We start from the raw sequence: 15,352 nt of genomic DNA, 5'->3' as shown, positions 1-15,352 counted from the left end.
TATGTAGTTCAAACATCAATACGTGATGTTAGTTCAAACATTTTGGCATTTGATTGATGAACACTTTTTTTGCATTGAATGATGAACACTTTGTGTACTTTTCCTTTTATGCATTTGGTCACGCTCTACATGGGGCATGTAATACCCCCCCCCCCCCCCCCACCATTGTGTCGACATTGTGTCTAGGAATTTGAATTATTGTGTCTCAGAATTTATTCAGAGGATTCTAGGAAGGGGGTGGGGAGGGTTCATCTGTACAAAACTATGCTAAGGTATTGGACAATTAAACATGTACTCCCTATACTACATGAACCAGCTGACATCCACTGCAACAATACAACAATGCATCATTCAACGCTGCTACTGGATTCTATTGAAACAAACAACCATTGTGAAGCACGAACTCAATAGGTCAACACAAGCAGGGTTTAGTGCTCAGTTGTACAGGTGCAACAGAACTGGGTCCCCTTTCGTCAGGAAATAAAAAGCCAACTTTTTAGGGCAGATTTCAACCAGACCCCACCCCCGCCCCCCCCCCCCCCAAAAAAAAAAAAACCCACACACAAACATGAAGCAGTCTCTACCAAAAGGGGAGCACAAATATACAATTATTGTACATTAGTAAATCATTGTACTAACCAAAACTATAACATTAAATCATAATATTCACAAAAAAGGAAGATTTGTTGCCAACCTAATTTCTTTGAGGCAAGAGTTTGGAAGAAAAATCCACAAGGACTGCAGGGCTTGTAGTAGCTCAAATGTTTTCCAGACAAGCAAATGTTTGAATAAGACCAGAAACAAACGAGTAGAAAAAACCTTCCTGAAACCAGGTTGCCCATTACAAAATTGGTCAGTGTAAGTAACCAAAAGAGAGATAGACCATGTGACCTTAGTTCACAATAAGTGTGACCTTGTACTTTGGCTGTTCTGGCAGGCAAGATACTGCACAGCAGCTGGTCATAGGTCGAAGTTGACATTTTGTGTCATCATTTCCACATAAATCCAAGAGTTGTGAAAGTAAAAGCTTGACATATCAAAAGTTGATAAAGGAGATGTGCCCCCTATTAATCATATCAAAAGTTGATAAGAATTAGAAAATGAAATCTCCAAAAAATATAAGATTTCATGTTTTCTTCCATGGCTATGTGCTATACTTGCCAAGCCTCCAGGAAGTCCAGGCTTGGTGGCTCTTATGTAAAACAAGTAATGTCACAGGTCACATATCATATCAATCATCTATACACACATCTACGAAAGTGAAAGTATCTACAGTCCTTGGGTTACAAGCCTTGTTACCATTAATCACACATTGGCCTCATTTGCAAGTGTTACCGATACCATATATTTTAATTGTTTCAAAATCAAGGTCATAAATAAGTCAAAATACTACAGTAGTACACCGTTACACAGCTATTTTAATTGTACACCAGTTCTTCAGGGCATGCTCTTGGGGTCCAAACACACATGTTCAAGCACAATACATTATAACAGAGACTATGTTGAGGTATTAAGTTGTAAATATCAATACAATTTGACATGCCTGGGCCAAAGTTACATTGGGGAAAGCTGGTCCTCAGGGCTGGTTGGAATGGATTGGGTTTTCAGTCCCTACCTGACTGGCTGGGTTTTTCCATAGAATAATTCTCCGGGGTTTATGAAATTTCCCCCACATCTAAAACTGAAACTTCCTCAAGTCTTCTTTCCATTGGGCTCTTGGCTATAGAACAGTGATCAGGCTTAATATTCTTCCTACTTTGTTTTCAAATTTGTTTGCCCTTGGAAAAAGTGTTAACATAGGCCTTTTGCCTGAAAACTCTATCACAGCATACACTTCATGAACTAGGTCAACCCGTGCTTGAGAAAATGTTCCTACTTTTGTCCAAGGACCAAATATCATCCCTGGGTAATAAAGTTAACTTTTCTGAGAGTCATTGCCTTCACAACCAGAATTTCGTAACATAATGAAATGAAAATGAACTAAAATAAAAGAAAGGAACATAACAATGATGCATATTTGTATGTGGGTGCAGATAACCCAAGTTCTTGCCTTCACTCCCAGGTCAAAATTCCAGTTGAACCAAGTTAAACTGGGTTTAACTGGAACTAGTTGAAAACCAGTTGATAAACTTGTTAAATATATTTAAAACCAGTTGGTTTAATATGGAAAATGGACAGAAACCAACTGGTTTATAATTTCAACCTAGTTGAACACAGTTAAACCTAGTCCAAACCAGTTGGTTAATATGGAAAATGGACGAGTTTGATCACTATCCAGTTGAACCAGTTGACCCCAGTTAACTAGGTTCAACTGGAATTTTGACCTGGGCTCCACTTGAATATATACAACAAACTGTAAATTATCTCACATTACCAATACCAAGAAATGCCCCTGAATGCACAAGTTCAAGGGTTCATGGCCAAACATTATCATTAACTGTCTAGCAGCTGTTACTACAGGGCTACGTGACCAACTCAAGATACATTTTGATCAAATCATAAGAATATTTACACATTATAAAAATTCATTACTAAAAAAGTATTACAATTAAAAAAAAAAATTCTATATTTTATTTCAGTAATAATGCGTGGTTTGAATGCCCATATATATAAATACTGTATAAAATACAGTATTAAAAATTATTATAAATTTAGTAAACCATCTCCTGGTACAAAACACATTCAACACGATCTTTTTAATTTCTTTACTTTGTGCACACTCATTTTATCTTGTCTTGTAAAATGATACAAGATACACAGAATTTCATAACCTTGTAAAATAATTATTCTTTTCATTTTATTTACACATTTATGGTTATCGCTGCCCTACATAGAAATTATATTACCTAATATGGGCATTATACTGGCCACAAGCTGCTATACACTAATCCAGTCTAAACACGGTAATGGATGCATGTACCCTATGTACATATGAACAAAATGATACAGTGATATATTGCAAGAGCTGTAAACAGAGCATGGTTTTTACAACCCTCATACTTATTCCAAAATCCCTGTTTTGACACCCCCCATTAAAGGCAGTGGACACTATTGGTAATTACTCAAAATCTTTTTAAAAAGCTTACTGTTATGATACAAAACGTTTTTTTTACAAACAGTTTTATTTTATCCTCAGCATATTTAAACAAGTTTGATTAAAAGCAGTTTGAGTTTGTGTGTATTGTTTCTGTTGTGAAACACTGTGTATGTGTCTATTTAATATTTCAGTGATGTCTTTCCTTTGGACTAAAACATTTATCCTGTGAGGAACATTCCTAAACACTGTCATTTCTTCGGACGAGCCTTTTACTTCTGTGCCCAAGATAGCTCTGGAGCTACCTTGAAAAATCACTGCATTTACTTGCATTTTGTAGTATATTCTCTGTTTTATTCATATGGAAGTAAGTAAGTGCTAAAATTAAAAAGTAGATACTTTTAGCATTTTAGTAAATACTTTTAAGTAACAGTTTTTACTTCCTTTTATTCATATGGATGGTAGTAAATACTTAAAATTTTCAAGTAAAAGTAAGTAACATGTAACATGTAAAGGCACTGGACACCTTTGGTAATTGTCAAAGACCAGGCTTCTCACTTGGTGTATCTCAACAAATGCACAAAATAAAGACCTGTGAAAAATTGAACTCGAAGTTGTGAAATAATAGGCCTAATGGAAAAATAAAACACCCTTGTACAAAATCAAAGTTGTGTGCTTTTAAATGCTTGATTTTGAGACCCCAAAATCTAATTTTGAGGTCTAAAAATCAAATTCATGGAAAATTACTTCTTTCTCACAAACTACGTTGCTTCAGATGGAGCCGTCCTACAATGTTTTATACTACCAACAGCTCTCCATGTTGCTTGTTTCCAAGTTAGTTTTTATGCTAACAATTATCAATCAATTAAGCCATTGGTTGCCATGCGATTTCTAATAAATGAATGAGTGAATGAATGAACATAGGGTTTTTGGAACATACATGTAGGTGTGTCTGAATACGTACCAGTTGCCCAAAAAAACCCGCTTCTATAGGGAGTGGTGAAAATAAGAAATTAAGTGAGATTTTAATACGATAAGGAGAATGGACAAGAAAGTGTAGATTCATGGAGTAGAATGTACAATGTACGTATGTTTTTAAAAGTTTTGTTAGCAAAAACCAATTCCGTACTGTTGCTTTAAACTAAGATATTTGTAGAAACAGAAACGAGTACACCATAAGTTTATGGTTGAGACCCACTTTTCTCCCAAAGTACAAAGGCAGTGCAAGGTTTCCTTCCTCATGTAATAAGTCCTGACCTTTGCTTTCAACCTAGTTTCCTTGTTCTATGCTGGTATCAACCAGCGCTGAATACAATGTACTGACAAGGTCTGACCTTTGCTTTCAATGGGTCGTATGAGTAAAAAGTAGTATTTACTGACAAGTACTAGCAAAAAGTAAAAGCATAAACTTCCAAGTAGAAGCATTCAGTAAAAGCATCTTCTAAATTCCTATGAATAAACCTATTCTTTTACTGCAAAGTATTCACTTAATGCTTTGGAGTAAATACTTCTGATATACCATGGCTGAATGGCTCTTAACAAAAGGTTTCCTTTGTAATACAACTCACATTCACGTCTACGTGCGCACTCACACACACAGCCAAAGCAGCATTTGGTTTAACAGAAACATAGAAATCTTCAAGTCAGCCATGAGGTTTTTATTCTGACAACATTTTGATGAAGAGACTCATCTGGACACACAGAATAAAAACGTTTTTGTTAAGCTTTTGAAACTTGGAGTGGAGCATGACAGCACTGTATAGAGAAGATGAGAGCTGGATATGAGCATAGCTATTTAAACTTAAACTTAAAAGTTTTAATAATAACACGAACAACATTCTATTGAAATGCATTTAATTTTTTAAAAAATTACTTCTTCTGATTTTATGAACAATAAGCCTTAATGATCGAGGCATTCATTTCTGAGTTGAACAAATTCTTTATATCTTTTTAAAAAGCTTACTGTAATGATACAAAACGTTTTTTTTACAAACAGTTTTATTTTATCCTCAGCATATTTAAACAAGTTTGATTAAAAGCAGTTTGAGTTTGTGTGTATTGTTTCTGTTGTGAAACACTGTGTATGTGTCTATTTAATATTTCAGTGATGTCTTTCCTTTGGACTAAAACATTTATCCTGTGAGGAACATTCCTAAACACTGTCATTTCTTCGGACGAGCCTTTTACTTCTGTGCCCAAGATAGCTCTGGAGCTACCTTGAAAAATCACTGCATTTTCTTGCATTTTGTAGTATATTCTCTGTTTTATTCATATGGAAGTAAGTAAGTGCTAAAATTAAAAGAATTTACTTTTTGGTAAAAGTAGATACTTTTAGCATTTTAGTAAATACTTTTAAGTAACAGTTTTTACTTCCTTTTATTCATATGGATGGTAGTAAATACTTAAAATTTTCAAGTAAAAGTAAGTACTACTTTTTATTCATACGACCCAATGTACTGACAAGGTCTGTAATGTACTGTAAATCACTATAAAACAGGATTTGAATATATCCATTAATGTTCCTTGGGTAAAAGACAACACATTTGGGTGGGAACTGTTTTTCTTTTTTTTTCTAATTTATCCATCTGACAAACAGTTATTAGTGACAAGTAATTTGGAGATTTTTGAATTGTAAAAAAAAAAAAAAAAATGAAAATACATTATCATGTATATTTAGTTATTCTTTTTACACAAATCTTGTCAAACAAGCTGTGTACAATATTTGATTTTTTTGTACTTCCAAAAAAGAAGAGGACATCAGCTTTTCAGCTGTTAAAGGAACACGTTGCCTTGGATCGGTCGAGTTGGTCTTTGAAAAGCGTTTGTAACCGTTTTTTATAAAATGCATATGGGTAGAAAGATGTTGTAAAAGTAGAATACAATTATCCACACAACGTGCCTCGAAATTGCGTGGTTTTCCTTTTACCTTGTCGACTAACACGTCGGCCATTTATGGGGGTCAAAATTTTGACTCCCATAAATGGCCGACCATGTTAGTTCGCACAGTAGAAGGAAAACCACGCAATTTCGAGGCAAACTTGTGTGGATCTTTGTATTCTACTTTTAAAACATCTTTCCAACCATATGCATTTTATAAAAAAACGGTTACAAACGCTTTTGTTTTGACCAACTCGTCCGATCCAAGGCAACGTGTACCTTTAAGTGTCATGCCTGAAACATTCAGTGTTTCTTGGGGCCTAAACGTAACGCAGGCGGGAACGAAGGGTTTAATACGGTGACCGTCTGCTCTCCATTCAGTAACCAAGGCGATTCATCATGGATACTCCAAATTTCAGTTTCCGGGCTGTAACACTCGATCGTAAACTCATCTGCCTGTTGGTAATCGTTATTCTCCACCTTGCCTCCAAAGAGGTAGATTTTGTTGTTGCAAAAGGCGACCGAGGCACCCTTCCTTGCCACTAATGGAGCCTCTGTGTTACTCCACGTTGCGGCAATGACATCATATTTGAGCATAGCCATGGTGAAGTCGTCCAGATGGCCCAGGACATACAAGCAACCCTTAACAGCAACCATCTTTGGGTTGATTAATCGCTGCGACAGCGGCAAACATTTGACCCATTTACCGGAGTAAACGGAGTAACAGAACATCTCGGAGATCAAACGCGATCCGGTGCTTCCTATAATATAGATCTTATCCAGACACTCTACCGCAGAGGCGCGAGTTAGACCGCTGATCATAGGTGAAACATCTAACCACTGCTTAGTGACTGCTTGAAAATACTGAACGCTGGTCATAACGGTACCTGCAACCGGCGTCATACCACCAAGGACAAAAGCCTGGTTCCCATGAGTCACCAGACATTCACCGTTACGGTGTTCCATTCGATTGGTCAACAATGACCACTTCTTCTCGCAAGTTATGTACAGCCACGCTCGATGGCGACTGGTCAATACCAAAACATCATTATTGATGTTTGTGGCTGATGTGGAGAATTCAGAAATACCGTCAAAAGGGGACTGGGGTAACTCCTCCCATTTACAACTCTTAGGGTTGTACAAAAGAAGATTGCTGGATTTTGGATTCAGACCCTCAGCTTGATTCCGGAACTCTAGTTGTCCGATGAGAATTATGACTTCTGAAAAATTCCTCATTGTGTGAACCCTAGCGGACAGGTGGGATTGGCTGTTTGGTAGAAACATTGAGTCAGCGTGTGCCTTGTGAAATGAAAGTGCTTTCTTAACGATCTTTAAGCAATCTTCCGTTTCTCGTACATGCAGTAAGGCCTCTTGTGCTACAAAGAAAAGTACAAGAAGATGAAGAATTATCCTTTAATATAAATTAAAAGCAATAAGGGAGTTCAACCCTATAATTTCGTATCGCCTAGCAGTTGACACAGAAAGAGGGACAGTGTGAAATCATTTTATGTTACATGGTCACCGTGGTCCAATGGTTAGACTACAGATCGTGGGTTCAAATCCTACCAAGCTACATGTATGTAACTGTTGATTTCACATTGACCAGAATTAAGTATTGTCTATTTTATAATCAATCAAAATTTCTTGATTTGTGCAATTCATGAACATTAACGTTAAAAACCAATGATCGTTAAAGAGATTGGCTGATTGCCAACTTGGTGTTGACCCTTTTAGGGGGAGGGAGGTTTCCCAAGTTCCCTTACTGAGAAAGTCATCTAAACAAACAAAAAACAAACTGTGATGTGATGTACAGATGTCCTGTTGTCAGAATTACCCCCCCCCCATTCTAATGTATGGTGTTTATTTTGCAGGAGCAGATATACTAATGAATATGTATGTTTAAGTTTACAGGGGCAGATCCACTAATGAATATGCATTTTTCTCCCCAAAGGTTGTGAACTATTGTTATGCTAATTTCGTAACTTGGTTTATGAATAGAAGTGCGGAGGTCAGTGCCTTCACTTTCCTTTGTACTTTGTCTGGTCACACAGGTTGGTGTGAATAATTAGGTATTGTTGTGCATTGAAGGATTGAGCTACTTTGCATGAAGTCGTGGTATGCAAGATTTTAGGGAGTGGCAGTAGTCTCACATAGGTTCTTATGGAAGAAGGATCATGAAATTTTGAGTGAGAGAAAGATAGAGAGAATTTGGATAGGTTTTTGGAAGTGCCTATATCTCAACAGTGTCGCGCTACAATTATAACCTTTGAGGTTATTGTTTTGCTGCAATATTAATGCTAAACCAGAAACAGATTATCAGGCTGTTATTTTAAGCAATTGATTCGCAGACAACTGAGGCGACAGAGATCGGCAGTTTAAGTTTGGAAGCAAGGAGAAAATCGTAAGTTGAAAATTTGCTTATTGTCTTTTGAGGATATTGATTCTAATTAAGGAGACTTCTTGAAACTAAATTGGTTTTGGAAAAGTGTATTTCATGCTGTATTAATGGAGCATTGGATTTGAATAGCTTTGTATTTTGAACACTCTGAATTTGTAGTTCACTATTTTTTGGACGAAGGAATCAGACAAAGAAAGGATTTGAGAAGTGCATGTGTATTTATCAAAATGAAGGAGAGCATCAGGCATTATTGTATTTGTTTCAATAACTATTTTATAGATGGCCATGATGTTGATGTTGGAATCTAACCCTCTCCTAGAAGTTCAAGGGACTATACTCTCATAGAGTGAGAAGCGTTAATTGAAGGTCTGAGGCGGACCAAGAAGAAGGTCGGAGAGTCCGTGTATGATACGTGCCTACATAAAATGGAAGAGTGGAGTGAGACGCTGTAGTGTTACCGGAGGACATTTAAGCCTTTGGACATTTTCACGGTGGGCCATTTTATTTACCCAATATTTTGAACACTTTTGTTTGGAGTTGAATTCGGAGTTGGAGTCAAGAGTTGAAGTAAGAGTTTAAGTAAGAGTTGAAGTCAGGGTTGAAGTAAGAGTTTAAATCAGAGTTGAGATTGAATCGAGGCAGGACGCCAGACCGGAGGGTCACTTTTGTTTAAGTGTAAATTTGATTAACTTTTGATTAATTTGATTTGGAGACATTTAATTGACTACAGAGTAGAGTGGTGTTATTACGACGCAAAAAGCGAAACATTGCAGAAGTAAGAGAAATTGTTAAAACGCCTTGATTTTTGTATATATATATAATATCGATTATAGTCTAAGGAGACTCACCCTTTAGTTTCTAGTATTTTCAACACATTGTTAATTTAAGGATAAGTTTTATTTGAGAAGATCGAGACGAAGTGTTTTGAGTTCATTTATTAATTTCAGTCGAATCCAAGATATATAGATATTCAGTGTACAGATTCTAGAAATGGGGCAGTTTCCCCAGTTGTTGTAAATAAATGTAAAATAATTGTAAATATAATATTGTGTCGAAGAGACTTTCATTCCAGAGTTAGCAAACTGTCTTTCTCGTCATGGTTGCACGGGGTTAACTGTGACACCTGTGATGCACAGTTACTGACCAAATGCCATGCAGGTGACCGTAATAGGTTGACATGACATGTACGCCTAGCACTTAAAACAACATGAAGCATCTGAATGGGCTCATGCTAAAGGAATTAATGTGTGGTGAAGAGGTTTTCAACTAGTGGTTTAAACCCAACGATACCCTAATTGATAGTTTTACCGAGATGAAGTCGAGGTAATTACCAAAAACCAGGCCTCGGCTGGTTTATCCACTAGTTGAAAACCGAACCAACTCACTTTGATTCCCATTCATACCTTTTCGTAGAAAAACATCAACACTTTTTGGTCAACAAGAAAAATAAATGCAAAAATTTAAATTGTTCAATGATTTCTTTCAACACAACACCCCTCCAGCTATGAAATAGTAAGGCCCTCGACCCGATCGGGTAAACAACTCAATAAGGGAATGCTGTGCACGTCGCACGTATTGCGTGATGTGGCACAACCGCTTCAGCCGTTTCTCCTCGACCAATAGGAATGAATGAACTGTCTTACATGTATAAGCACAGGTGGAAGCTTGCGTGTCATGCCCATGTTTCAACCCTTTAAATGGACATAAACAAAGGTTTATACACACCCACGTGACGCGCTCTCCACAAATAGGAATAGCCAAACTGTCTGAGGTATTTATATTAATACACAATGCACATGTTTGTAAGAACCATACAGAGCATCACAAGCGCATGTCGCTATGAAAACACGGGGACCAATCAGTGCTGCTCTGTCTAAGCTCTCCAATGTGCATTACACATCAGGCCTTTATGTACATAAATGTTCACTGCATAACCATAACCACCCATGAAGTATTTTGCTAAAAATAGACACATTGTGTCAACACCAGGGGCCGATTTCACAAAGATCTAAAATTGATCGTGACTGCAAATCAATCGTAGTTGCTTAGTAAAGTGTGATGTCACAATACAAATCACTATGGTGATACTGAAAACTGGTCTTGCGATGAACTTTATTGCTTTGTGAAATCGGCCCCAGGCCTTGAACCCACACTCACAGTCAGCCACAACAATTAATTGTTGAGGCATGCAGCCCAATATGTTTCGGCTTAGAAACTGCAAGGCAGTTTTTCCTTGGTAAAGGGCACTCTATGAGGAAATTGTAAGTTTATACTGGAGTATTGACTGCCAAGCCCCGGCCAGCATGAATGCAATTCCCCGTCAGCTTCTGGTGACCAGCTTGATTTCAAATTGTAAAGTGAATGTGAACGCACTCAGGTTCCTTCAATTTCCTTCATGCAATGTATATATTTGATGAATGTTTTTTTTTACAAACAGCAACAAGTCAATTTTAATGTGAATATATAAAGAGTTTTTAAAGTCACCTGGAAATAGAATTTTTTTTTCTTTCAAACATAAGAGTATATGCTTACGAACAATAAAACAATTTTTTTAGTAATTGTTTATCACGATTTATATGTTTAAAAAATATATAAAGTTGTTTGGGGGGCTGACTCCGCCTACCCCTTTTGTGACGTCGTTCAAGGCAGACTTTGCCTGCAATGCGTATAGTAAACACATGTGTAAAGTACATGTACGTCCAAGTCGTGAGTTGGTACATTTCAAAAAGTGTTTTTCTGCATTCAGCAGCAATACACCTGGTCGGTATTGCCGGAAAAAAAACAATTTTTTTTTTGTTGAAACGTACAAACTCATGACTTGGTCCGTACATGTACTTTGCAATTGTGTTTACTCTACGCATTACAGGCAAAGTCTGCCTTGATTGACGTCACGAACAGCGCCCTCTCGGGTCGGGGTCTACTCTTAAATTTGTAAATAACATAAAGAACTGATTTTTTAAAACCTTAGTTAACTGTTTATTCACATTCAACTCATCAAAACACACATATTAGTGAAAAAAGCTTTATTTTGAAAAAATACCACTTCCAGGTGACTTTAAACTCTTTATTCACATTAAAGCCATTGGACCCTTTCGGTACAGAAAAAAAAAAAAAAAAGTTCACAGATTCACAAATAATTTACAGGGTTTACAGAAGGTAATGGTGAAAGACTTTTCTTGAAATATTAGTCCATGAAATGCTTTACTTTTTGAGAAAATGGTAAAACAATATAAATTCTCGTTAGCGAGAATTACGGATTTGTTATAAACACATGTCATGACACGGCGAAACGCGCGAAAACAGGAGTGGGTTTTCCTGTTATTTTCTCCCGACTCCGATGTCCGATTGAGCCTAAATTTCCACAGGATTCTTATTTTATATATAAGTTGTGATACACGAAGTGTGGGACTTGGACAATACTGTTTACCGAAAGTGTATAATGGCTTTAAAATGTCCGTGTGTGAAGAAAAACTTCAATTCAAGTTTGAATTTTGGTGCTGTAAAAGAAAGAAATCTACACTTTTTTACCTGCAATTTCCAGCAAGAAGTTGTTGTCCATCAGTTCAAAAAAGACTTTCTTAAACAACGTTGAAAGGTAACTGTTGCGGTTCTCCCAGTCATGCTTAACCCATCTCATGACGGCATAGTACACCTCCTCTTCCAAATCTATGTATAGATTCTCCGAGATGAAGTCATCTACCTGCTCCTCGGAAAACTCTAAGAACTCCTGAGAGAAAGTCACATCGGTAAAGTTCCCAACCGAATAGTCATGAGCTTGTGCACTCAGCTGCCGATTAAAGAGCCGCTGACCAACCATTTCTGTTTCCAGACTATTTGTGGCGTTGAGACGACTACCCAAGAATCGGGCACATTCTTCCTCTAGTGACTCAAACTGAAGTATGTTTGAAGCATTTGCAACTTCTTCCACGTTATTTTCTGTGAGAATGAAGGAGCCTGTGTAGCAGTAGTTAACAATTAACCTCAGAGTAGACCCAGCGATACCTTGCATGCGAACTTGCTGGGATTTGGTCTCTTGCATGCCGCTGGTAAACATGGCCTTGAAGTAGGGGATAGAAGCTGCAAGAACCACACGGTGACAGGCAATCTGTTGCCCATCCTCAGTCACAAGGGATAAATCCGTTAAGCTCTCCTCATTGCGTAGTGTGTTCAACTCCTCCAAGAGTATAGCAGGATGAGCATTGTGATGTATATGATTGGCAGATGAGTCTTGATGCAGAGCATCAGGCATGGAATTGACAACACCTAGGCTTTGATTGCATGAAGCTTTACTTGACATCTTTGTAATTGTTGAGACGTCCAATGTCAAAAACCTGTAAAGAAGACACAAGAAACTTGGAAGTCATTATACCAAAACAACCACACATAAAAAAAAAAATAAAAAAACACAACAACATGATTACAAACTTTATGATAATATTACCAGTAGCGTAACAAGACAGTTTCATCTGGGAGGCAACCAGGGAAATTAACAGGATTGGCACATAAAAAAAATTAAAAAACACAGTGTATGGGGACTTAGTCGGAAACTGTGTAGGCCCTAACATGCATGATACAGTGTCACAGCGAAATTTTCTGAAACGTTTTTCCTTGAATAATTTGTCAGCCCACCTTGTTGGCCTGTTCTTTACAAATAAATGAACATCGTCTTTTATTATTATAATATTACTGGTTTATTGTAAAAAAACATGTAATTGTCGCAGTCCAAAGACTGAATTAAAATACAGATTTACCTTTTTATATAATTTTTTTAAGAGGACAGGAGAATATTTATACACAAGAAAAATTACAAATTTAAAAGTGAAAATCAAAAAAGAACTTTATGAGAACTAAAATTAGATAAAACAAAGACAATACATTTTAACAAGCACACTTAACTAACAAACCCAACTGAGACCAACCAAAAATCCACAACAAAGACCCAGCCGAACATCAAAACAAACAAACAATCAAACAAACAAACAAAAAACAAAAACAAAACAAAAACAAACAAAACAAAACAAACAAAACAAACAAAACAAAACAAACAAACAAACAAAACAAACAAAACAAACAAAACAAACAAAACAAACAAAACAAACAAAACAAACAAACAAAACAACGAACGAACGAACGGACGAACGAACGAACGAACGAACGAACGAACGAACGAACGAACGAACGAACGAACGAACAAACGAACGAACGAACGAACAAACAAACCAAATAAAACAAACAAAACAATAAAACAAACGAAACAAAAAACAAACAAACAAACAAACAAACAAACAAACAAACAAACAAACAAACAAACAAACAAACAAACAAACAAACAAACAAACAAACAAACAAACAAACAAACAAACAAACAAACAACCAACCAACCAACCAACCAAACAAACAAACAAACAAACAAACAAACAAACAAACAAACAAACAAACAAACAAACAAACAAACAAACAAACAAACAAACAAACAAACAAACAAACAAACAAACAAACAAACAAACAAATCAACAAACAAATCAACAGACACCCAAACAAATTAACAAATAAACAAACAAACAAAACAAACAAACGAACAAGCAATGTTATGTAACAATTAAAAGAGAGCCATTTTTATATTATTTATGAACATTAAATCCCAACAGGCAACAAGGTAGGCAGTGGTGGTAAGGAAGACGGGGATGGTTTGAAATTACAAACAAGCTGTCCTGTAGGTACATGTAAGTAGTGGATGCCAATGGTCAATACACTGGAATGAGGAAAAGATCGAATATGGGGTCACAATACTCCTACTCCTAAAACTATTTCGGTTTCGTTCGGCTATACGGGAGACGATAGCCGGACGAAACCGAAGTTCTAGGAGTAACAATACTCCTACTCAAGAACTATTTCGGTTTCGTCCACTATCGTCTCTATCTATCGTTACGGGAGAGACGATAGCGGACGAACGAAACCCATTAAACCTAAAACACTAACCAACCTCAAACCTTGATCAAGTTTACTTACCACTATACTATACCGCACTGGCACTGGACGACGGCTCTATGTCTGTTTGGATTATATGCTTGTTTTATAAATTATATACCTGAATCAGGTATATAATACAACGACAGGTTACCCTTATGGTTCACTATTTGATACCTGATAGTTAAGACGACGAGATGCGCTGCGGATCCAACTTCCTCTATGATCCAACGATCTTGTGGTGTGCACGCGGTGGGAGATTCATTCATGAGTATTTCTATTAACACGGAGCCTAGAAGTAGGTCGATTCTAGTTTATTCCTCCATGGTCGATGCAACAAACATAAATAATAGTACGTCACTCTGCCTGCCGAGGTAGGTCGGTGCAACAAACATAGTACGTCACTGCACTCTGCACTGCACTCTGCCTGCCGAGGTCGTCTGGTTTGACACTAAAAGCTAATCATAATACAATGTGGCTCATCGATATCACACGTGTCAAGGAACATGTGAAGGACATACGGTTTGCCTTCGATCTACAGCCCAGTACCTGGCTGATTGTGTCGGTAGAGGGCGCTAATGCAAAACACGCCGCCGATGTACTTATTTTTTCTTTCAGCAGGGTTCGCTCAGCACAAAAATTTGTTAATTGTGAATTATACTCGTTTATTGCTGATTCAAGCAGTCCCAACAATATCATAGTACGGCGACATAACGCAATAAAATACGGCGATATAACGCAATAAAAAACGGCGATATTATACACATAATGAATGTTTATGAGTGCAATGGTGCGAATATGTTCATGAGTTGAAAGATGGAATGTTCTATTCAACGAGGCGGAGCCGAGTTGAATGGAACATTACAGCTTTCAACGAATGAACATATTCGCACCATTGCACGAATGAAAAACATTCATTATTTGTTTTATATAACATCCAAGTAGATTTTTGTCATTTTGATTGAAAGATACAACTTTCAAAACAAACAAAGCGTAGGCCTACAATTTTTAATTTTAGAAGCCGAATGCTAGTAATTTTACTAATATGCCTTGCAGTAACACTGCTGAGTTACCAA

The 15,352-nt window shown here is 36.9% G+C and overlaps 1 protein-coding gene across 1 annotated transcript; it reads right to left on the bottom strand.

The window, feature by feature from the left end:
• Positions 1-1,321: 1,321 nt before the first annotated feature.
• Positions 1,322-14,806, bottom strand: LOC139946072 (kelch-like protein 30). Its single transcript, XM_071943673.1, has 3 exons — positions 14,319-14,806; positions 11,838-12,640; positions 1,322-7,287 (listed from the first exon to the last, which is right to left on the bottom strand). The coding sequence occupies exons 2-3, from the start codon at positions 12,604-12,606 to the stop codon at positions 6,215-6,217; spliced, it is 1,842 nt and encodes a 613-aa protein (XP_071799774.1). The 5' UTR covers positions 12,607-12,640; positions 14,319-14,806; the 3' UTR covers positions 1,322-6,214.
• Positions 14,807-15,352: the final 546 nt, after the last annotated feature.

This window comes from Asterias amurensis, chromosome 13 (genome assembly GCF_032118995.1).
Source record: "Asterias amurensis chromosome 13, ASM3211899v1".
In the NCBI taxonomy this organism is placed as follows: domain Eukaryota; kingdom Metazoa; phylum Echinodermata; class Asteroidea; order Forcipulatida; family Asteriidae; genus Asterias; species Asterias amurensis.
Note: the sequence above shows the minus strand (reverse complement) of the source record. Positions and strands in the feature narration are given on the sequence as shown.